Here is a 25,088-nt window from a genome sequence, read left to right on the forward strand (position 1 = left end):
AATGTGGGGATTAAAAATGAGTGTTTAAACTAAAAAGAAGAAGTGAATGATATGATTCACACAAAGACATAGCTCTTGCACATAACAATGCAAATTTGCATCTTCAAGCTATTATATAGTTCCCATCTGAAGATCAATAAAAATGATAGGATGTTAAACTGTTATGCATAACAAGTACAATATCTATATAATAAATTTCTCATGATCAATATAATACTAGTTTTACTCAAAAACATAATAAAATATTTTCTGCCAACATGAAGAACTTTAAAGAAAGATTCATTGTAAAAGGAGTTCCTAGTAAAACTCTACCAAAATACTTGAGAGATGTCCACAACAGAACGTTGAAAATATTTAGCCGCTATAATGAATTAGAGTTATCACGTGACTGCACATGTACCTTCAAAACAAACAAACATATTTCCTGACTTACTATTGTGATACCAGTTGTGTTTGCCTGTAACTTGTAGAACCTAAGTTATTAAATGAATTAGAGTTATTTGTGCGAAATTCCAAAACAAACAAACATATTTCCTGACTTACTATTGTGATACCAGTTGTGTTTGCCTGTAACTTGTAGAACCTAATCTAAAGTAGTGATTTTTTTTAATATGAGCTTTTAGCCAGCTGATAAGAGTAATACTGAAGACTGACGATTGACTAATACATTTATAACATTTCTATTAGATTTCATTGTTTATATTTCATGAAACCTGTCAATTATGCATAAAGTTTGGTATTGGTCAGTTGCTCGAAAGAAAATCTAGTTCTGTTTAGATGCATTTTTAGTTACGTTGTAAATGTCTTCAAACTCTCACGGATTCTAATATAACACTTATTAGTGGTTCTGAAACATTGTCATAGTGACCACTATTACTGAGATTCCTTAAACTATGTGTGTTTTCCTTATGGCAAAGCCTCATCGACTACCGTGTTTCTCCGATAATAAGACCTACCCATAAAATAAGACCTAGTGTGATTTTTGGGGATAGTTTTAATATAAGCCCTACCCTTAAAATAAGCCCTAGTTAAGAGTGGCAGGAAGAGGAAAGAAATGAAAAATAATAATTTATTAATTAGTTTGTTTAAGTATTAATCAGTTAGTTTAATAGTTTAATAATAGTTTATTTTAAATGGTTAGTTTGATAGTTTTACTTTGTAACTTAATTTTTTTAATATATCAAAATAAGACATCCCCCGAAAATATGCCCTAGTGTCATGTTTTGGAGTGAAAATTTATATAAGCCCTGTCTTATTTTCGGAGAAACACGGTGTTTGTTGTGTCCAGCAAATAAAAAAAACCAACAACAAAACACATTGCGTCTGCGCTTCCACATTAGAGGCGGAGAAACAACACGTGTGTGATGTGTTACGGTTGCTTAAGGACATTAACTGGCAAGATAAACTAAAGGTATTTGTGATGTTTTTGTTATTCATCTGTGTTATTTTTCCGGATTATTTATTTTAAAACCACCAAAGTTTCTTTAAAAGGAAAAAAAATAAACACAGCTAGCGCATCCTATAGTTAGTGAACCGCTACCTACATTAGAATTTGGTATTTCATTATTTGAGAAAAAAGTAATTTCGTAAACATGTTCGTGTTTTATTTGAATTTTAGATCTACGAGGTGATGAACTGAGACACAACTGTGATCTGCGAGAATAAAGTTTCACATTGTATAGAGTGATTAGAAAATACATCTATCGCCCAACGGTCGCAGAAATTACGTTTTTAGAGACGTTTCTCCATATAGTATGAGGAATTTCAAGATGGCGGAGCCCAAGATAGAAGCTACGCTTGCGAAGACGGAAGAATGGTCAGAATTTAGTGATTTCCAAAACTCTGAAGACTTTGAAAATTCTAATAGGGACACAGAGCAAACTACTGCAGCTATTGACAATTCTTTTGTGGATAATTTTAATGATACTTTTTCGAACTCCCTTGAAGACCTTGTTAACACCTTTGACGAGAAAATAACGAATTGTTTTTACAACTATGAGGAGAATGTTGAGAAGCTAGCCCCAGTTCAAGTTAGGACTCAAGACGAAATTATGAGTGAATGCCAGTAAGTGTTTTGTTTCCTATTTGCAGGAATTAAGCATTTAATATGTACTAAACTAACAGGTACAGGCGAATTTATTTGTTTAAATGAAAGTAATACATAATACTAACTGATGCAGTTGATACTTTCATAATTAAACATGCAGTTGGACGTGACAGTTTGAAGTGTTTTAAAATGATTGAGTTTGTTGTGTCTGAAAATCTAACTTGAGCAACATTAAATTGTTGATTTACGTTGAAGGGAATACAAAGTGAAATGAATATTACTGTTATAACTGAGTATGATTTGTTAGTAGTGATGAAATAAACATTTACAGTTATATTTAGGGGTATAAAATTAAAATATTTAATAATATTAATATTATAAAATATAAACATAATTTGTTGATATCATGAGATGGAAAGCTATACATTCTTGTACAATGCAAGTAGAATTAGTAAATACATAAAATTTTAGAAAGTACACAAATGGGCAGTTCCACTTCGATGTTTGGAAGGTTAAAACAACACAAATAAAAATAAGGTTGTGTGATATGCAAGGGATTGAACACTGAATCAACAGTGATATTCCTAACTAATACAAATAATGCAAGTAAAGTGTGTTATTATTTACAAATAGTTCAGGTTTGAATGGTTTGCATGTGCATAATTTTAACTGTAAAACATGGAATGTGAACATTAAGTGAACTAAGTAAAAACAAGGATATTTTTAATACTAAGCCTGATGAAGAGAATGAAGTTATCTTGAACAGAATAGATTACAATAACAAGGTTCCTGAAATAATAAATTATTTTTTAGTTTTTGGATTGTAGAAGAATGTCTTAGTAAATCTAGAGAAAATAAACTGAGTAGATATTTCTTCCACTTAAAGGAAGTGAAAGTTATAAAAAGGTAATTACAGATGGAAATGTGACAAACTGTTTTACATGCTGGAATTTTGTATGGATTGCCAATAATGTACAAACTAAATTGTCTGATAAGATTTATTCTATGTGAAACTGGCTGTTATAACTTTAAACAACAAATGTTTTTGAGCAGTGGTTTAAAGGAATTTACATGTAAGGAACACTAAAAGAAAATTTTAAGTTGTGTAAACTTGATTTATAATAATGAAAGTAGTTTTAGCTGTTCACTCAATGAAATATTTTGTAAGTTATATGAAGTAAGAATGATAGAATCATAAATTTTTTAAAAATATTATGAAATAGGTGGAATAAACACAGGGTCCAGTTTGGTCTCAATATTAGCAAAGGTATTTATGTATTATTATCATTTAATGATTTGATTATCAGAATATTCTGAAAAATTTAAACTATTCTTTAGATAATGAAAACAAAAGTGTTAATAAATAGAAATGTGAGTAATCATTTTTTGGAGAATGTGATATTTAGATAAGGGAAAATTTGGGTAAGTACTATTTATCCTGTTAGGCTGTGCTAACTATTTTGAATTGTAACATTTCGATAGTGAGATTTGATTAGTATACTGTGGTAGAACATGCTGAATTCCCAGGTGAAGAGGTATTTAAAAATTTAGACTTTGTATGTATATGTTGTATTTCTCTTCTCAACAAACCTTTAAATGTCACAATGCTTTATAAAGCTTAACCTGTTTTAACTCTTTTTATGTCGGGGTACTTTAGTTTAATGTGCTTGTTGTATGGTTTGTTTAATTGTATTTCAAAACAAAACAACTGGATGAAATAGTGTGAAACTTGAATAAGTTTCTACAGATAATGGGGATTTTGAAAATAACATAATTTTTTATTTGATATGTACATTGGTATCATTGTAGTTGTAGCTGTGTTATTTATAGTGGTTGAAGAAAAACATCTAAAATGAATTTCTAGTAAAACAATTTTATTGGTAGGTTCATTTCCCTGTACATGAGTTCAGCAATTGAACATTATATGAAACTTTTATATTACAAAGATTATTTTCATATTGTCATGCATTTCTATTAATATATGCAAATTTTATCTATTTGTAAAGAAGCTCAGCCTCCCAATAATTCTTTTTGTAATTTTAGTGACACCCCATACAGTTCTGGAAGAATATATTGATGATGCGAAACATTCTGTTTAAACTGGAATATTTTGATACAATTTTAATGTGGTTGCTGTAAGATGTAATCAGAATATCTGATAACATTTTAATTAAATTCTTCCTTTTTTCTTGTGATCATTTTTCACTTGCTGAGTTAATATTGCGACACTCGGAAACTTTTGAAAAAATATATATCAGCAAAGTGTCTTTGGTACAAGAAACCTGTAATGACTTGGTAACCTGTTACATGGTTACTTTTCATCTTCTCCATTATATGGGGTTACATTCTTTGCTAATAAACATACCTTACTCAATAAACACAAATTAAGAAATTGTTGGAAGATAGCTGTGTCTTTGGGAGTGAAGTGGTAACGAGCAAGAAGTTTAAGATGCGAAAAGTAGTGATTTTCAGTGATCTTAGTATTTATGGCATATCATCATTACTACATGGGACTCTCTAGAGTGGCTTTATTTGTGTATATTGCACAGCGAACAATTTCTAATGTACAAAAAGGAACAGGACTGCAAATGTAAATGAGAAATTTAGCAATTACTAGGGGAGAAAGACTATAAAAATGGTTTTAAAAAAGAAAAATAGTTAAAAGTAAATGATTAAACAATAGCAAATATAAATAGAAGAAAATAAAAAATGTTAGAAAATTAATTAAGATGAAAATTAAAAGCAGTAAAACACTATCAGCTATGGTTTTTTCTTTGTCCATTTAAACATTGGTCTGATTTTTTTTTGCTTGCTCTGATCTTTTATATTCCACTTAATTGCCTTTGGTGATATTTGTTTTGTGACACTTTTTACCTGTATGAATGCATCCTCTATCCTGGTACTGTATATAAGAACTTCATTCAGATAATGTTTATCACTTTTTCTCAACAAAGCATTACTAATGGGTTTACCAGTGCTATGATTTTTACATAGTTAATTTTCATTAAAAACAACAACAAAAGAACAAATTTTGGCAATCTGATTTACAGCATGAGTTATCAGGTTATTATTTCTGTTATGGAGGAAAATCAAGTCCATATTTTGCAAAATGATCATTCTTTCACACCCTCAGTTGATGGAAAATTTTTCCAATTACAGAAACCTGCCCAATCAACCCAGGGCAGGATCCATGGAGGTCGATAGACCTCCCTCAAATAAATAAAAAATATATGGTTGAAAACATATGGGCTTGTCACCCAATTTGCCTGCATATAAATAATAATGGCCACTTTGATATAGTTGAACTGTCGAGGTTTATGTTCTAATCTGGATGACAACAAAGCACTGATTGCTTCTTACCATCCTGTATGTCTTTCTTTACAGGAAACATTTCTGAAACTTGCTGATACATTCACCTTTCGGCAGTTTTCTTTGTGCAGAAATGACTGGTTGTGTGATGAAGGAGTGACACTTTTGGTTGATCAACGTGTACCTGCCCTGTCTTTACTAGTCGATACACCCTTGGAGGCCGTAGCCTTAAATGTTTCATTGGGTCATATCATCACTGTTTGTTCTCCTTTTGAACAGTTGCTGTCTCCCTTTTTACTACTGGGGGATGTTAATGGACATAATCCTCTCTGGGGAAGTGCTGATATTGATGGGAGAGATTGCTCTGTAGAGCATATGCTTTTAGATCACAACCTTTCTCTTTTCAATACTCCTGTTGATCTTTCAGTTTGCCCCCCTTCACAATTCTTCCACTTTTAATGGAGGGTTGACAATAACTTATGAGGCAGTGATCATTTTCCTATAATTTTGAGAGAAACTGTTCCTGGTTGATGCCACCCGACCCATGGGCCTTGGTGGAAGCTGGATCAAGTCAACTGGCGGCCCTCTTTCACTGCACTAATGAAACTTGATCCTGTCATTGTCTATAAGCCATCAATAGATGATTCTGTGGCAGCAGTGACTGACTGTATTATACATGCAGCTGCTCAGTGTATTTCTAAAACCTTGACACATTTTCCACTATATCCTCATCTCTGGTGGAATTCTGCTTGCCATATGGCATGGGAAAGCTCAAAAATGGGTCTGGGATACCTATGAAAGATATCCCACACTTTTAAACTTCATCGCTTTCCAGCAGATCTGTGCACATCTCGGCAAATGAAATATCAAAGCCAGAAGGAACCTTGGATTAAATTCACAATCAGCAATTCTTCTACCCCAGTTCCAAATTCATATGGGACAACATTCCAAAGGTCAGTGGGCAGTATAATCCTCTCCCCCTTGCTCTCTGATGGCAAGGAAATAGCTGATACCTGGAGCATTGCTCATACTCTCACTGATAGCGTTTACCAGGTATTTAGCACTTTTGCTTCATCTTTCATCTTCTTAGTCATCAATACTTGGCAGAGTCATCACATCTTTTCTTTCTAACTGATCGTCTCTATAACTATAATCATCCCTTAACACTGGTGGAACTGAAACTGGCTTTTCGTTGGTCTGACCTGATGATATACATTACGAGATGCTCTATCATTATTTCCTGCTTCTCTTGCTATTTTTTATTTTATTTTTAACAACATTTGGCAGGAGAATATTTTTTCTAATTCATGGTACCAGGCTATTGTCCTACCTTTCAAACTACCATTCAATTGCTTTGACAAGCTGTCTCTGTAAGACCTCTGATAGGATGGTTAATGCTCATCTTCTTTGGTTTTTGAATCAGACAACTTCCTCTTGCCCACCCAGTGTGGGTTCTGCCAACGGCACCCTATCATGGACAAACTGATTCAATTTGAAACGTTGATCAGAGAGTTCTTTCTCAAACAACATCTTGTATCAATATTTTTTACCTTGAGAAGGCTTATGATACTATGTGTGAGACCTCCCCTTATGCGGGTGACGTGGCCATTTGTTTAGTTTTTTTTTAATTTTTAATGGGCAGGTGATTCCAAGTTTGTGTGCATTCCACATCTTCCTGTTCTTTCCTACAGGAACTTGGGGTCCCTCAGGGTTGTATTTGAATCTCACATTTTTCAGTATAAAGGTTAATGCAATGACTGAAGAACTCCCTCTTAGTGTTAGGAATGTCCACATCTCGTTAGTCATCAAATACGAAATTTATTGAGCAGCAACTATAAACTGCCCTCAATTGTTTACTGAAGTGGACCACAGCAAACAGTTTCAACTTCTCTCTGTCTAAAACCGTTTGCATGCACTTTTGTCCTCAACTGAATACTTATCTTCATCCTGAACTCCCTGTTAGTGAAGTTGTGGTTCCTGAGACAAAGTGCTTGGGGCTTATCTTTGACTGTCAGCTAACCTTTATACTACACATCAAGCAGCTACAAGTCAGATGTACAAGAGCACTGAACATCCTCCATGTCCTCTCTACCACCATTTAGGAAGTGGATAAATGTTCATTGTTAAAGATCTGTAAAGCCATCAATCTATTGAAAGTGGAGTATAGGTCTCTCATCTTATGGCTCTTCAAGAACCTAGTCTTTGAAGGTGTTGGATACTGTTCACCATCTGGGGCTTTCTGCACTTCTCCAGTCCAGAGTTTATATAATGAGTGGGACATGAGTTTTAGACATCTACCATGCTTTGACTGGCCCCTCCACCTTCTCAGTGTGGAATTCTAGCTGTAAGTGTGAAAGAATTATCTGAGGGACATGGAACGAGAATTTCAAGTGGTCGGCTCAAGACAATTTCACCGGCTTTAAGCAGGAGGATTTGATGGGTTGTCCGGCAAGACACCAGCTGATCGTCAAACCAGGTTGAGGCTCTTACAGATGCAGAATGCAGCTCAAGAACAATAAAATGGCATCTACAAGAGAGGTTTTAAAAACTGCAAACGTCTTCAAAGGCCACGCCTCCTTTCACATCACGAAACAGCTCGGTTAAACTCTGTTGAGAAGCACCAAACATGGCACGTAGAAAAGAGGAAGAAGGTTTTGTTTTGATGAGAAAAAATCTAACCTGGATGGTCCAGATGGCTTCCAATGTTACTGGCATGATAAGGATATCCCACTGGAAACATTTTCTACATGAAACAGTGGAGAAGGTTCCATCATGATCTGGTGTGCTTTGTCCTTCCATGTTACAGTGTAGCTTCAGGTTATACAGGGCCTCTAACAGCAGCTGGTTACATTAGCATATTGGAGAGAGCATCCTTATTGACTGAAGGGCCTCGTCAATGTGAAAATGACTGGATATTTCAGCAGGACAATGCTACAATCCATAATGCCTGCAGGATAAAGAACTTTTTCATGGTGAATAACGTGATTCTTTCGGACCATCCAGCGTGTTCACCCGAACTGAACCCCATTGAAAATGTTTGGGGGTGGATAGCAAGGGAAGTCTATAGAAATGGATGTCAATTCTAAACAGTGGACGATCTTCGTGAAGCCATCTTCATCACTTGGAAAAACATTCCAGCCAGCCTTCTGCAAACGCTTATATCGACCATGCCAAAGCGAATGTTTGCAGTTATTCGCAATAACAGCTGTGCAACTCACTACTGAGACCTCTTGTTGTGCATTTCCTAACCTGTTTAGGACTTCTTTTTGTATGGTCTTAAACTTTGCCCAGCTGGTATTTTGGCTAATTTCATAGTGTTCACATTTTCCCTATTATATGCTAAAAAAGTTTTTATTTTTATTTTCCATTTTCTTATTTTCAACTTTTGAAGCTCTACTCAAATAAATGGTTGAGTCTAAAAATGCAAAATGCATATTTTTTCTTTATGTTCATTGGCCTTAAGATTTTGGCCAGCAGTGTATAACACTATACTTACTAGTGCCACTACCAAACATAATGTTATCATCATTAAATCAGACACACTTATTTAACCTAATTTTTTCTGCTGTGGCTCTCAAATGGTCTACATGCTGTCAAAATACTTAAACCTATTTTTGTAGTGGGTAAGTTTGAGATCTCTAAAATGCCTGTCAGTTCTTTAAGGTCTGAACCTATATTTATACTCTGTGTTTCTTTAATAGTTAACAGTTCTTTCCAGTTGGGTATTTTTATATTTAACAGGATTCCTGCATACTTAGTTTTACTTTTAAAACTAGATGGTAATGTAATCCTTTGGTCATGAATGGAACAATTTCTAGCCAATCTAAAGTATCCATTATTCCTTTATTTAACTGCTTTAGTCTGGTAATCAAATTGATCTATGGTTGATTTAGGGTATACCACTTTAGATTTAGGGTAAGTTTATCTTTTACATTAAAAAACTATGTTCTTGGGGTCTTTGTTTTATAGAAATAAAATGGCCTAGAGATAATTACTCTCTTTTTACATAACTCTACATTAGTCTGGTAATCAAATTGATCTATGGTTGATTTAGGGTATACCACTTTAGATTTAGGGTAAGTTTATCTTTTACATTAAAAAACTATGTTCTTGGGGTCTTTGTTTTATAGAAATAAAATGGCCTAGAGATAATTACTCTCTTTTTACATAACTCGGGTATACTAACCTTAATTTCTGCAAGCATAATCACAAGTCATGGGAACTGAATAGATTCCGGAATTAGGGTTACATACTTCAATAGGACCTTTTATACATTTCAACATATTTTGCTATGTTATTTCTAAATAAGTATTCCAGTCATTTGAAACAGAAATGTAAGGGTTTTCATTTTCTATATATTAGCTAACTAGTGGTTTAATATTTTATGGGTAAGGGAATGATCCTGTACAATTTAAACATTTTCTTGGATGCTTTCAAAGACACGTCTATAAACATTCTTAGTGTGCTGCTGTTTTTACATCAGCCCCAGTGATGTGAATATCTTTACTGTGTGTAGGAATTACAAACTGTAAGTGTGTAAGTAACCTTCTTTCAATTTTGTTTAATATTTTCTCTAATTTACTTGGGAGTATAAAGTATAAATTCTACTTCCTATCTGCAGCTGCATATAAAGCTTGTACTAATTAGCTAACTTCATCCTCTTATTTGTTTCTGCAACTGATAACTATTGTAAATTATTCTGAATCGTAGAATTGAAAACTAACATTTCAGTTCCTGCCTTATAAGGCTTAGTCTGTCTTACCCTGGTAAATTTCAAAGCATTAGTAATGTTTTCTAGTGCTGTAGATATTTTCCTAGTATCTTGGTCATGTAACTCAGATGCCTGATTTATTGAATTCATTATATTGCCTATTCACCTATTAAATTAATCAATTCTCTAAATATCTGTTTCTGATGTTCTATTTTCTTGTTTAATTTATATAAATTGTCTTTGGTTATGGTTCCAAACAAAGCACTTTTGCCTGTAGTTATTAAACCGTGTTTTTTATTGAGTCTGATTAGAAATCAAAACACTATAATTTATATATTTCAACTCTGGTAACAGATCCTCTATCTCAACAAGATATCATCCAACTAATGTCTTATAATTTTTAATCAGTCCTTCCTGTAAGGTTTTTGCTAAACATAATATAGCTGTTCTCTGACTTATCATATGATATCATATTTTCCAAACCTCTGTCAAGTATTTACGTTGAATGAAATTTCAAATGCTACTAGTTCCTGTCATAACCGAATTAACAGTTGAACATTCTGTGGGAATGGTATATCTTTGACAACCATCCATTTGTCTCCTGATAATATAGTTTCCTTCAAGAAAAATCATACCCATCTTATTCTCTAGCAGAACAATACTTACATTTTTTCCAGCAATATTTCTGAACATCAATAGCACAATGATCTTGGAAAACCTTTAGATATGTCTACTATTCATATGCATAAAAATAATTGTCTCATACACTATCTTTTCACATATTTGAGTTAACACTAACTACATCATCATGTTTAGGTCTATGTATAATTGCTCATTTCTCTGTAGGTGTAGGAATCATTTCTCGCTGACTTCGTACAGGACCACATGGTCTAAAGTTGTAGTCGTGGGTAATTGTATCACCTTGTGTCATCACTGGGGTACCTGAAACATTATCTTCAAGTACTGAAACACTAACATCATTATCAACAGTACTAGTTGAGTCATCTGTGATGATAACTTCATCACATGATATGTTATTAGCATCCTCTAACTCTGGGATTTCTAGCTGCCTTAGTTATTTCTTCCTCATCACAAGATAAATCAAGCTCACTTGAATCTTCAGTTTTTATTTCTAGATTCTCATCTTGATCATCTGCCTAGGTTTCATCAGTCGTACGTTCATACTAGTAAGGTTTATATCTTTTTACATTCTTTAATGTATTAACATATATCAACTGTGTACTCTTCCCATAAGATTTTAAATCTGTTGAATCATTTGTTTAAGAACTTTTAAAGGACCTTTTCATAATTTTCAAGTTTAGTGTTTTCTTTCTTAATAGGGGTATATAACAATACCTAATCCCCTGGTTTTATGTCATTAGTTTTAGTGTTCTTATTTGTTTGTTTCTCTGTGTGCTCAGTGGCTTTTGTTAAATGTTCGTTAACTAAGTCGAATGCTAACTGCATTAACTGTAGGTTTGGCATGGACAGGTGGTTAAATCACTCGACTCATAATCTGAGGGTCGTGGGTTCGAATCCCCGTCACACCAAACATGCTTGCCCTTTCAGCCATAGGGGCATTATAATGTGATGGTCAATCTCACTATTCAATGATAAAAGAGTAGCCTAAGAGTTGGTGGTGGGTGGTGATGAATAGCTGCCTTCTCTCTAGTCTTAAATTGATAAATTAGGGATAGCTAGTGCAGATAACCCTCGTGTGGCTTTGTGTGAAATTAAAAAAACAAACAAATCAACATCCACTGTAATAGTTCTGCCTTGTAATCATAATGTAATGCATAATTCACTTTCCTAGGAGTTAATGTAATGGAAAGAATGGTCTTTCTTGAGTAAACTTATTTTCATCTGTTCTGTATACTAATGAAGGTAAAGAAACCTGCTCATCCCACGTTTTCTGATGTTTTTCACAGTATTGAGAGATCATATGTAATAAATTTCTGTTGAATCTTTCCACTAACCCATTAGCAGTTGGATAAAAAGCAAGTTACAAATGTCCTACAATAACTTAGAAATGAAGTTACACCTTTATCTGTTAGTAAATATTGGGGTATACTATGCCTAACTACTATCTTATTTACAGATGCCTTAGTGATCATTTCTTCTTTTCGATCAAGCAAGCATAATGCTTCTGAAAATCTAGTTGAGTAATTTGCAACTAATGACATATATTTGTTTTCTGCATATGATGTGTGAAACAGACCTAAAATATACATAGCTATTAATTAAAAAGGCATGTTTTTTTCTTGATTACCTCAGTTAAGGGTTTTGCCAACAATGCAAAATGTAGTATGAACTTTCTGTCAAATACTAGAAGTGCATGAATATCTCTTACTGTTTTTTGCACTTGATAATTCTTACAAACCTCTTCACTTTTAGGACAAGGTTTTAAACCATCTGCAGCTACCAAATGACCTAGATATTCTACTATTTTTCAAAAACTGACATTTACTTGGCTTTATCTACAAGTTTGCTTCTTGGAATCTATCAAATACATACCTTAACCATTCTAAGTGTTCTTCAGAACTTGCAGTGAACACTATAATATCATCTGAGTAGCAAAAGGATTCTGAATCTTGCAACCATGATAACAGAAAATCCATTAATCTTTTGAATGTTGAAGGAATACTATATAAACCAAAGGATATTCTAATAAACTGATACTCTCCTGAAGGCAACACAAAAGCAGTTTTAACTTAATCTTCCTCTTCTGTTTCTACCTGCTAATATCCACTTTGTAAATCAATAGATAAAAAGTAGTTACTATTACTTAACCTATTTAGTGTCTTTTGGATACTAGATAATGTATAAGTGTCTTTGACTGTTACTCCATTTACTTTCTTAAAATCTACATATGAAAGAAACCTACAAGAACATGGAAATGTTGCTGAACCACATCCAGTACAGCAAGTACAACTGGAATATCTGTGGAGATCTGAAAGTCATTGCTCTGTTACTGGGACTGCAGCTCGGCTACACAATGTACTGTTGTTTCATCTGTAAATGGGACAGTCGTGTCAAAGAGTCACATTATTCTAGACAGAGCTGGCCACTCTGTAAAAAGTTAGTTCCAGGACAGAAACATGTGGCACATGAACCGCTTGTCTATCCGGCAAAGATTTTTTTGCCTCCTCTTCACATAAAACTGGGACTTATGAAGAATTTTGTGAAAGCAATGAACAAAGAAGGTGAAGGTTTTCGTTATTTAAGACAGATGTTCCCAAGAATAACTGAGGCCAAGATCAAAGAGGGCATTTTTGTTAGCTCTTAGATCAGACATGTTATGAGTGACAAGCGGTTCGAAGATCTGATGGTTGGGCCGGAAAAGATTGCCTGGAAAGCCTTCAAAGACGTTGTTGACAATTTTCTTGGCAATTACAGAGCCTCAGCTGGTAGACAAACTTCTCAAAGCATACAAAACAATGAAGTGCAACATGTCACTCAAGATTCATTTCCTCCACTCACACTTGGATTTCTTCTCCGCAAATCTCAGTTCTGTTATATTACAGATATAATTATCCAAAATTTACTAAAATAACGCACTAAAAGCCCAATTAATAATAAAACAGCATTGTACACGCTATGTATTAACAATTACAGCATTATATAATATTTTCTAGCCTTACTATAACGTAAAGGACAGGGCTTGCATATCTGTGTCTATGTGACCGAAACAATAAGTACACTGCATCTCTATCTATAAAATGGCACTACAAACAAAAAATCTAAAAAAATTTCCACTTTGGCATTCTAAATTGAGGTAATTATAAAAATAGTTACGATACAAACAACAAGCCCTTGTTTGTCATAGAAAAGAATATTAAATACTCTTTGTATAACAAGAACCCAACTTTCACTGGAACTAAACCTGACCATTTCATTATATCTTTTTTATTAATATAATTTATAAATATTGTTTTAAGAAATGAAGTTTTAAAAAAATCATTTTTTCAATAAGTGGTACCATATTTAATAGATAAAAAGTTACTGTTGTATCAACACAATCAGAACACGTTTACCCTGCAGTTCTTGCTGCAAAAAGAATCTTTTTTGTCCTTAGAAAATGTTCAGAAAAATGAGTATAACTTCCATATATTTATCTCTTCGATATTTGATTTACCGTAGGATCGAAACTTTAAATAGGTTTTGTTTCTCTATTCCTGAGGTTCTGTTTTTGTATAGGAAGTGTTCTGCTGGGGTTGTCAGCCATATGAATATAATGAACTGATGTGTTTTTAGATGTTTGTATAAAAAGGTCTTCCGGTTTCCCCTATAAGTTTCTCTGTAAGATTCATTGTCAAAAGTTAAAGTGAACTGTTTTATTTCTCAGTCACTTCACCCTAACAAAGGATTGGAGTTTTTTTTCCTATATAGTAGAGTTGAAATTCATTTTTTCAAATATTTTGACTCTTTTTATGTTCTTTCTAAGATATTTTCCCCATCTCTTCACACAATTTCTACTTTTTCCCATATATCCTTATGATATATGGTTTAATATCTCGCACTGTCAAGGACCTGGAAGCAATGTGAAAATGTGGTCAGTAAGAACCATACCCACATATTTTGTTTTCCCCATTCATACATTAGACTTGAAAGACCTACTTGGAGGACTACAACAAGATGTTAATGACCATAAAAGTGAATATCATTATGAAGATTGATACAGAAGATGAGTGATTCTAAGTAGGGGAAGAGAAGTGTAGTAGCTTTGATGGTTTTCCTGTAAAAACTGTTATTTATTATGTTTTGATCTTTATTTTCCTTTGGAATCCTGGAAGCTCTATCTATTTATTTTAATATTATATAACAGTCACAGCCTGATATAAATGTTATGGTAAAGAGTTAATGTTTTTCTTAAAGGATACACAGTTCTATAAATCTGTCAACATCCGGGGATTCTGATATATAGGAGTACATTCAAAGGTTAAGGTATTGATTGGAAAGAAAAGAAAACGAACCTGAAACTCTCTATAGTTTTATCATCAATGTTCAAGTGTAAAATATGAAGTAATTGATAAAAATCTAAATAATTTCAAATGGGACAAACACCAGAACATTTTTTTTTTTTAATTTCTATCTTACCACTCTTAAAAAAATAGAATTGTTTATAAAGTAAAAAAAATATTTCACTAAAAATGTAAATATTTTCCCATAGTTTTATAGATTCTCATATGCTTATTTTTCTTCAAATTTCAAAATAGTTTTTACCATTTATATATGTAAAACCTACTGGTATGGATAGAGAAAGCTCTATGTAGTGGTCATTGTCAGGTTCACAAAGAAAGAAAGAGATAACTGACCACATGTTTGAAGCGCTTGTGTAATGGAGTGTAGGAATGTAAAGGGCGTGCTAAATGTTTGATAATATTTATTAATATCAGTATAAATGTGTTCCTTTTTATTGGTTTATTTTAGGCTTGAATTGTTGTGTAAGTTAGGTTTCTTTAATTTTATGTTTGTTTCTTTATTTAGTAAATGGGTGTTTTCTATGGTTTTGTTGTGTTTATTTGACTTGCAGTGTTTAAAAACATGTGAAGGTGACTTTTTATTATATTTGAATCTGGTTTCCATTTTCCTACTTGATTCTCCAATATAGAAGTGGCAGTTATCATACTGCATTTTATAAATAATGTTGGTGTGGTGTTTGTCAGTGTAGTTTTTACATAGTATAGACCTTACTTTTGTGCCTGGTTTTTGAATACATTTGGTGTTAACTGGAATGTCATATTTTGTTACTAGTTTTTGCAAAATGTTGGTTGTTTTTATGCTGATGTTTGGAATATATGGTATGTGGCAGTATATGGTTTTGTGATTTTTTGATTCGTGAGATATATTTACTTTTGTTTGTTGATTTTGCCTTTTGTCTAGATGTGTGCATATAATGTTTTCTGTGGTTTGTGGAAAAAACTTATTGATAATGATGAAGTATTGTTTTATTTTGTCTAAGTCGTTGTTAATTGTTTTAACCACTACTATTTTAACGTCTGTGTTATTTAATTATTGTTTCAACATATTTATATACAAAGCTATTACTCAACAACAACCATTAATCTTCCTTTGTAGAAAGAGATATTGTACTTGTTCCAAGTTTATTGTATTTTTGAATTTTGCCCAAAGCTACACGAGAGCTATCTGCGTCGAGTGTCCCTAATTTAGCAGTTTAAGACCAGAAGGAAAGCAGGTAGTCGTCACCACCCGCAGCCAAATCTTGGGCTACTCTTTTACAAACAAGTAGTTGAATTGATCATCACTTTATAGCGCCCTCACAGCTGAAAAGGCAAGCATGCTTGGTGTGACGGGGATTCGAACTCGCAAGTCTCAGATTACGAGTCAAGCTCCCTTACCACCTAGCCATGTCGAGTCGTTTGTACCACATACTGAGGTATGTTATGTGTTAAAATATCTTATATATAAAAAAAAAAACATGATAGAACGTGAGGTTAAATGAAGCTACTGATGCACTTGCAAATGAGGTCGATTAAGGTCTGTCTCTGTTATACGGAAATACGTCATCAGGGTTACATAAATAACTCGAACGTCAGTGTTTGGTTTTATTTCACATTATTACTTTTTTAATAAACTTCTGCTGTAGTATACTTAGATCAACCCAGACACCTTAAATCGCGTCTTTGAGGAGTTCTATTTCAGCACCGGAAGTTATAAAGTTCATAATGATGACGTACTTCCGCGTAGCATCAGACAAAATTTCAACACAATGTACTACTTTTTGGTCGTGTTAGAATTTTATCTCAAACCCATACAATTTTTAAATTGTAAACATAGCCATCATTGATTTTGAACTACAAAACTAAGGCGAAAGCAACTACTATGCAGTCAACAACACGCACCGTCAACATTTGGGCTACTCTTCTCTAATTGAATAGTACACCTACGGCCATGGGATTCACAGTACATGGTAATATTGTAAGGCACTAAGATTCAACGGAAAAAATATAACTATAGGATATTTCCTGTTTAGGATTTCTGATTTTGAACTCCATTGCAACAGAGATACATATTTACGAAATGAGCAAAACATGTTTATTGTATTCATCTTTATAAAATATTAACTCACTTGGAAATATTCTCAATGATCATTGTGGCAATTTATTGAATAGTGACTGATGTAATACAGTCACTTTTCTCTTTACTTTCACTTGTAAGTTCTTAAAAATGCTACCATTTCCACACTTGAAGACTCCTGAACAAAAAAACGATAAAATCTGTGCCATCACTTATGTCACACAGTGGTGCAGTGTAGGAACTTCTTAGACTGGTTTCTTTTTATCACCAAACTCATGAGGTATTAATGGGATCGTAATGAGCTCTGAGCTTAGCTAATGTTTTCCTGTGTTGTCATGAAAAATTGTAGTTACGATTGATCATTTCAAATCAGTTCTTTATAGAAAATGTAAATAGATATTTTTGTACCCTTTAAAAATAAACGACACAAACAAAATTGTTTATCATATCTGAATTAAAGACAACAGAACATAAAGTTCAATACTGAAGAAGGAACATTCTCGCATTAACTTTATTACATCTACAAGTTTTGAAAAGATGAAGACATTCCCTGTATCACGTTATCTTAAACCAAATTTATCAGTTTTATATTTCAATTACTGCAGCTTTATTATTATTCATGTTTTCATACATCATTTTTACTGCCTTACAGAGCCAATTCCATTATAAAACTCAACAAAATCCTGAACAAATGTTTGCTAATGGTGAACAATTTGGTATAACAGTTTACTGAAAATGATATTTAATTTTTAAGTATATATAACTTCTTCAAAATAAAATTTTCAATTTTAACACTGGGAATCGCACGTTTAGAAATTCATTTGTACTCGTTGCAAACAGGTTTATGTTAGATTTGTGATATTTGAGCTAGGAACACAAATTGAAGTACACCTTAATGTAAATAAAGAAAATAGTTTGGCATTTACCTATACATCTATTGTTACACGATGTGAATGAAAAGTCTTAAACATTTTTTGGATAAAGGATTCTTCACTGTTCAGACAATTAAAAGCAGAACTAAGTGAAACTTCTCTTATTCTATGCGTAATGTATTTCGAAATATTAGTAGTTATAGTATTAATACTACAAGTAAACACAAATCAGAACAATAACCAAGTAACATAACCTATCTGATTTTGATCACAGAACATTTAAATGGAAATAAATATTTCATAAACGCTAGTTATTAAATGATACCTTTACAAATACAAGTCATTATTATTATATGGCAGAAAACATACCGAAAATCCTATATTACACTTGACAATCTTCAGATTCCTCTTTGAATGGAACCGAGACGCCACCACAGGTTACAAAACGAAAATATAAACGATTACTTTATATTACAGAACCTCCGACAGGCATCCGATGATTTAAGCCTAAACTCTGATGCACTGCTGATTGAATACGACCATAGGATATTTGTTTTATTCTATTTTAAATAATAAAACTTTATTTAGATGATGTTGTGGGTTGAAACGAATCAGTTTACATCCTATGATATGATAAAAATCAACATTTGATAAGATCAATCAGATTTTGTATTTATTTTCAAGTGTAACAACTGATTTTTTTCTTTATTTTACATCGGTTAAAAAAAGACAAGCTTCTTTAATAAAAATATCAATCGAAACAGAAAGTGGCGGTGGTAGAAATTTTCAGCTTTCGAAAATATTTGGATGAAATAAATTGAAAAGTTCCGGGGTACAACAGTAACGTACATAGTAACATAATAAATTAGTAAAAACAAATATCATGCTTTTAAATACTGTCCACTCATTTCTGGAGAAAAACGCCAGCAATTCAAAATCCATCCAGTTTCTGTGATCAGCTGACACATTACGTTATTCGAAATTACAATCGTTCGGTCAGCATCAAAAGTTCTCATAAAACTTTCTCACTAAAATTAGTTGTATCCAGCTTTAACCTCTTTCTATAATCAAGTATGCTCCGATTCTTGTGTTTATAAGTTATAAATCACTATAACGAACTAATATATTCATACATTTATTTGTATATTGAGTTAGTGTTTATATTAAAATCTTGATTAAAAACGTATAGATCTATATTTGTTTCAACTAAAAGAGCAGGAACATGTCAGGAGGAGGTACACCTAACGTCCTTGAGGCCAATTTAACCACTGTACATTTCCCTTACCTTCACTACAACTACTATAGTAGTGAGCAAGATATTGTGCAATTAATAATTTTCAGCATAGCCGTGATGATAAATAAAATTACAAAAAACGTTCCGGAATATGCGAGTTTATTCTTTATTTCTAACCTCTAGTCCGTAGTTCCGTCATTGCGACGAATTTTCCCACTTCACGTTACAAAAGCTATAATTTCCGTCTGATAGTGACAATATATATAAAATGTTGGTAGCCAACGTTTGTTCGCAATTTCCAAAATTATCCCGATTAAGGATTTTCACGTTAAACTTGTTATGTATATTAGCCCCCTCACAGGCAAAGTCATTTTCCCCTTTTACTTGATTATAACGCCTTTCAGGAAATTTAAAAACTTCTAGTCTTGTTGGGTGAGAGTCTTTAAACATGCTTTATAGATCACTTACGTACTTTTATCTCATGTCACAATATAATTGTTGCAAACATCTGTTGCAACCTTTATATTTTTGAGATCCTGCAGAATACGTCATTCTTCAACACCAAATTTAGAAATTCAAATCATCATCTCAATTTTCAAATATTTACAATATTTCATTTGCAATCAGAAGTAAACATGCATTATCCGAGGACTCTAGGAACATTAAACTCGTAAGCCCCCTCTAGGGTATAACGGAACGGAGCAGATAATTAACCTGATTAATTATATTTGCATATTAATTAATTCAATTTAGATATTAGGTATACATTAATAATTCAATTAATTATTCAACATTTAATTTAAAAAGCAATAATTAGTCAATTATTAATTTACATGGTATCTAATGATAGATAATTACAGGAAATGATGTTAATTATTGACAGTAATTATAGCGTTAAACCAGTTTTACATAAACCAACCATATCTAATTACACAATAACAATAAGTTGAATATTTGTTTATTGTACTTGTACCAAGTTTATTGTATTTTTGAATTTTGCCCAAAGCTACACGAGAGCTATCTGCGTCGATTGTCCCTAATTTACCAGTGTAAGACTAGAGGGAAGGCAGCTAGTCGTAACCACCCACCGCCAACTCTTGAGCTACTCTTTTACCAACGAATAGTGGGATTGACCGTCACATTATAACGCCCCCACGGCTGGGAGGGCGAGCATGTTTGGCGCGAACCCGCGATCCTCAGATTACGAAGCGCACGCCCTAACGCGCTAGGCCATACCAGGCCTAGCATTGTGAGACAAGAAGGAAGGCAGATAGTCATCACCACCCACCGTCAACTCTTGGGCTACTCTTTTAGCAGCGAATAATGAGATTAACCGTAACTTAATAACGCCCCGACAGCAGAAAGGGAGTTCAAGTTTTTGAGATAGATATTCAAATCCATCATCCTCAAATTAGGAGTCATTAGTATCGTAAAGTTCATACTTATTAACATTTAATTAACTCCTCAATTAAAATTTCCCATTATTTCAAATTATAATACGTAACAATATCACATGTTAGTATTGCTATATAAGTTTTACTCTAATATGAGAACAACAATTGTAAATTATACATTGTTAGACGCACGTTACCACTTGTTCGAGAGATAGAATATTACAGGTAATGAATATTCTAATATCATACAGTTGTGTATATTAACCCTAATGAAGCAGTAAATGCGAAAGTTTGTTAAAGTTTAAAATACCTTAATATGTGTGTACTTATATATATAGTTACATCTCTAATTTTAAGGTCGTTTTATTTTCTAAAGTCACATAAATTCAAAGTTACTGCTGTTCGCTTATTTGAAATTAGTAAAATAAGTTAACTAATATTGTTTAGATATAAAAGCAGTATCATAGCATATTATTGCAATGAATATTGTCTACCCTACAACAATACTCTTATTACCTCTTACCAACAGATTTGTGCAGAGTGATTTCAATTTGAAATATTTCGAATACTAGAAAGAAAAACTTAACATGTTCCCAAATGTTCATACAAAGGACACCCAGGATATTATATTTCCAAAAAATGCCTCAACAAAAGTAAAAATATACGATTTAAATGAAAATAACAACACTTCGACTGTTTATACGCTGATGTCTAATTCCCAACGGCGGACCTTCATATGGAAATTGACCAACACAGGTAAAAAAACCAATTCTTCCTATATTAAATCTATTAGGAACCAGCAGTGTTTCAGCCAACCTGACAATCAAAATCAATAATGATTATATTCTCGTGATTTCAGTTTGGTCTGATTGTGCGTCCCGTTGTAATATACGTATGTACCAGCCCCAGTGGAACACAAATGTCTTTGGGGACTTAATACTAGAAATCGGCGTTTCATAAAAGTATTTAGGCGAATAAATCATAAAGTTTGGTGATACTATCATTAAGTTTATCTATATATATTTCAGGAACTGGAAAATTTCAGGAAAAGAAACTACCAATGGAGAAGGAAGATCGAAACAGTGAAGGCGAAATGTTAAAGAATACAAGCAGGATATTCCATATATTTGAAAATAAACCGTTATTTAAATTTCTAATCCTTTTAATTGCTTTTCTGTTTATTATGATTCTGATAAATGCATGTTTCAAGTATTATCACTTTGTATTTTAAATGTTATTGTGTTATTTTTATCATTTTATCACTTTGTATTTTAAATGTTGTTGTGTTATTTTTATCCTAATAAAGGTTTGTGAAAATCATCATACAGTTAAAGTGCACGAAAATTGTATATAATGAAGAACGTCATAAAGTGAATGGTCTCTCACACCCACATAGATATGAAGATCTAATGGTTTGTATTAAAGAATGAACTATCCAATCATGTCCTTTAAAGATAAATACAAAAATATATTTAGTCTAAAATGAACCACAAATAAGATCTGACATCTAATGAAGTGAATTTTAAATATAAAATTATTTTTGACGTGTATTACGTTAAGTTGATTGTTTTTCATTTTTTAAATGATATACTTCATCCTTAACAATTTTCAAAGTGTTCTATATGTAAAGCATGCATATTACTTACTACACTCTAACAAAACCAAAGTATTTTTGATATGAGCAGAAAAGCTGTCTGTTCAAAGTGGGAGGGTGTCGAACTTTAACCCTTGGGCGGCATTTTTTTTTTGTAAATTATGTAACCTTCACATGTCAGTATAACTTACAGATCAGGTAACCGTTATGTAACTCTTTAATTTCCAGTCATCTGGTGTCCTATAAACTCATACGATATACCTTGGGCACGATAACTACTGTTGTGTCTTTGAGCATAACACTTTACTCAAATTGTTTTTGTTTATCCAGCTGAAATTTCAGCACTGACTCCAATGAATGGTATGGGCAAATGATGTATATTTCACATGTAGCATATATCCCAAACTAGAATACAAACCTGTGTACATTATATGCGTGGTCTGTATCAAAATTAATATACATGCCTATGTAAATTAAATACACATTTACTAAATGACTTCACATTTGAAAATTTCAGGTCAACATGAAATGTACACTAGACTAAAGTATAAAGAACAGGGGAAACTAGCCTACTGTAGATATTACATCAATAAAACTTGGTAATAAATTGTACTAATCATTACTCTTGATCACATGTGTTTCAGTAGTAAACTCTGGGGCCTAAAATGTTACAAGCTACTGATTGGGCTCAGAAAAGGTTACTCACAGTGTAGATCTGTGCTTCAACATGAACAAGTAAACTTATGTGGGACAAGTGTGATCTTGTTCTTCCCACTGAACGGTCAGGTTTCCTTTAAATGTGTTGTTGTGTCCTTTACCACAATACTTTCTGATAAAAGTCCTCTGAATCCAAAATTCTGCCAAAGTATTCCATCAATTGTAACACAGTGGTTCCTTAAGTTCACATTTGAACCTGAAAACATCTAGTTTGAGAGTGATCAAAGAAATAGTGTATGTAAAGCGTGCATACAGCATTACAAAACAAAGGAAGTGACTACAAACTCAACAATACAAGTAGGTAAAGATACTCCTGCAACAGAAATTAGCAAGAAGCAGGATATCTACTATACACAACCATAGTTGTTGGTGAGCTATTCCAAATCCACAAGAATATCAGACATATTTTGGTGAGCCACAATAAAAAGAAGCAAAAAAACAGGAATATGAGAATGACAGAGTGTAGAGTACATGAACTCCCAAGAAACTGGAAAACATTAACTAAAAGGTTACAAATAAATAGGAATTCAACATATCACTGCAAGTGGAGTTGAATAATGATAATCCATGGATATCAAAATACCTTGTGAAGGATTAGAGAACAGTGGTTCTAATAGAGTGAAAAGAGGATTTTGGTTATTAACCAAAGAGTTATTGATTGAAGATTGTGTTGCAGTGTAGTGTCAGTGTTTGTTCTCTTTCATTTTTAAAAAGTTATATCAATAACACTGGTTATTTTTCTCATTTGTTGTTACCTACAAAATAGATATTATTCTGCTTTTAATTTTCACAATAACAAAGTATCTCAATAAATTACATTTCCAACTATTCTGTGTCACAATTTTAAATTTTAAGCAGCTTTGTTAACAAAAAATAATTTTATTCCAAATATCTAGTGAACAACAGGACAATAAAACTTTACCTCACTCCATTCTTGGATTCCTGTTTGATTATACAAAAATGTATATTAATAGTGTATTCTATGAAAGAATTTTCTGTATTTGTTGTTAAGAGTATCAACTGTTTAGGTAGAGAAAAATTTTGATGATGCATAACTTTTGCATAAATGAATTAAACATTTTATACAAAGTTGAAATATATCTCAAACATAATTTTTAATAAAACATAACATAATATAGTAGTTTGGAACAACATGAAACCTACTGATCCATCTTGTTTGTCTCATCCTCTAAATTAAACTAAAACTATTTATAAATAAATTTTTAAAAAATCTTAAAGCTAGCCCTTATCATTCATATACTTTTCAAAATTTCTCTTAAAATCACTTTAAATTTCAGCTTCCACATCATCATAAGGCAACTCTTCCAAATAATTACTATATTAAGAAAGTGAAAACGACTCCTATTCTGCAGAAATTTAATTTACCTCTCTCAGTCCTACCATTCTCACCATGAAGTACAAAACAGATGTTGCATCAACGCTATCAATTTATCAAAATATATAAAGTGTAAACAAAATGCCAGGATGCAGTGGAACCCTCAAGGGGTGATAAAGAAAGGTTTGTATATGATGATTACGAGATGAATGGGTTGTTAATTGTTTTTGCTTTTTATTCTCTTTCTACTATTGAAGATTTAAGCAGTATTCTACATTTTGAAGATGGCTGCATTAATTCTGAGCTCGTCAAGGCAAAATTTCGAAGTTTAAAAGAAAATAAATCTATTAGCTAAATAATATTTTCCCGAGAGTTTTGAAGGTGGTTAAAAACTGGATATGTCAGCCACTTGCTACTATTTTTTGTCAGTCCTTCAACATTGACCATGTACTAGAAGGTTGGAAGTTAGCTCATGATGCTCCTCTTTTTAAAGGAAGTGAAGAATATTGTTTCAGTTATAGGTCCATTAGTCTTAAGTCAGTTATGTACAACTTTTTGAAAAGTTGCACAAAAGAAGCTTTGCAAAACCATTTAACAAAGTTTAGAGTTTCATTGGATTGTCAACATTATTTCACTGAGGAAAAGCACAAACTTACAAATCTTTTAACATTCTTGAAAAAAGGCTACTGCTGTAGAAGTGGACTCTTAACATTTTTTGAAATATATAGAGTGCAAATTATTTTCAATTCCTTGGGGAAACTTGCAGGCATCTATCAATAATGCATTTCAGGTCAGGTACCTACTCGTCTTCTTATAAGACGTGGATAATAATGCTA

General features: G+C 32.7%; 2 protein-coding genes across 10 annotated transcripts in view; one reads left to right on the forward strand and one right to left on the reverse strand.

Annotated features, from left to right (window-relative positions):
- LOC143230661 (uncharacterized) overlaps window positions 1-25,088 on the reverse strand; it is a 97,770-nt gene that overhangs the window by 38,103 nt on the left and 34,579 nt on the right. The gene's annotated exons all lie outside the window — the stretch shown is intronic.
- LOC143230662 (uncharacterized) lies at window positions 1,255-21,928 on the forward strand. Of its 7 annotated transcripts, XR_013016585.1 has the most exons (6): window positions 1,255-1,411; window positions 1,619-2,065; window positions 3,271-3,314; window positions 16,200-16,464; window positions 21,135-21,361; window positions 21,634-21,928. XR_013016585.1 is itself a non-coding variant. In XM_076464576.1 (4 exons), exons 2-4 carry the CDS (start codon window positions 1,755-1,757, stop codon window positions 21,834-21,836), a joined length of 558 nt encoding a protein of 185 aa, XP_076320691.1. In that variant the 5' UTR covers window positions 1,255-1,411; window positions 1,619-1,754; the 3' UTR covers window positions 21,837-21,928. The 7 variants fall into 7 exon arrangements, 4 of the variants coding, with proteins under 4 accessions (XP_076320691.1, XP_076320692.1, XP_076320693.1 ...); XR_013016586.1 differs by lacking the exon at window positions 21,135-21,361; XR_013016587.1 differs by lacking the exon at window positions 3,271-3,314 and having other exon boundaries at window positions 1,256-1,411.

This window comes from Tachypleus tridentatus, chromosome 10, assembly GCF_004210375.1.
Source record: "Tachypleus tridentatus isolate NWPU-2018 chromosome 10, ASM421037v1, whole genome shotgun sequence".
Classification (NCBI taxonomy): domain Eukaryota; kingdom Metazoa; phylum Arthropoda; class Merostomata; order Xiphosura; family Limulidae; genus Tachypleus; species Tachypleus tridentatus.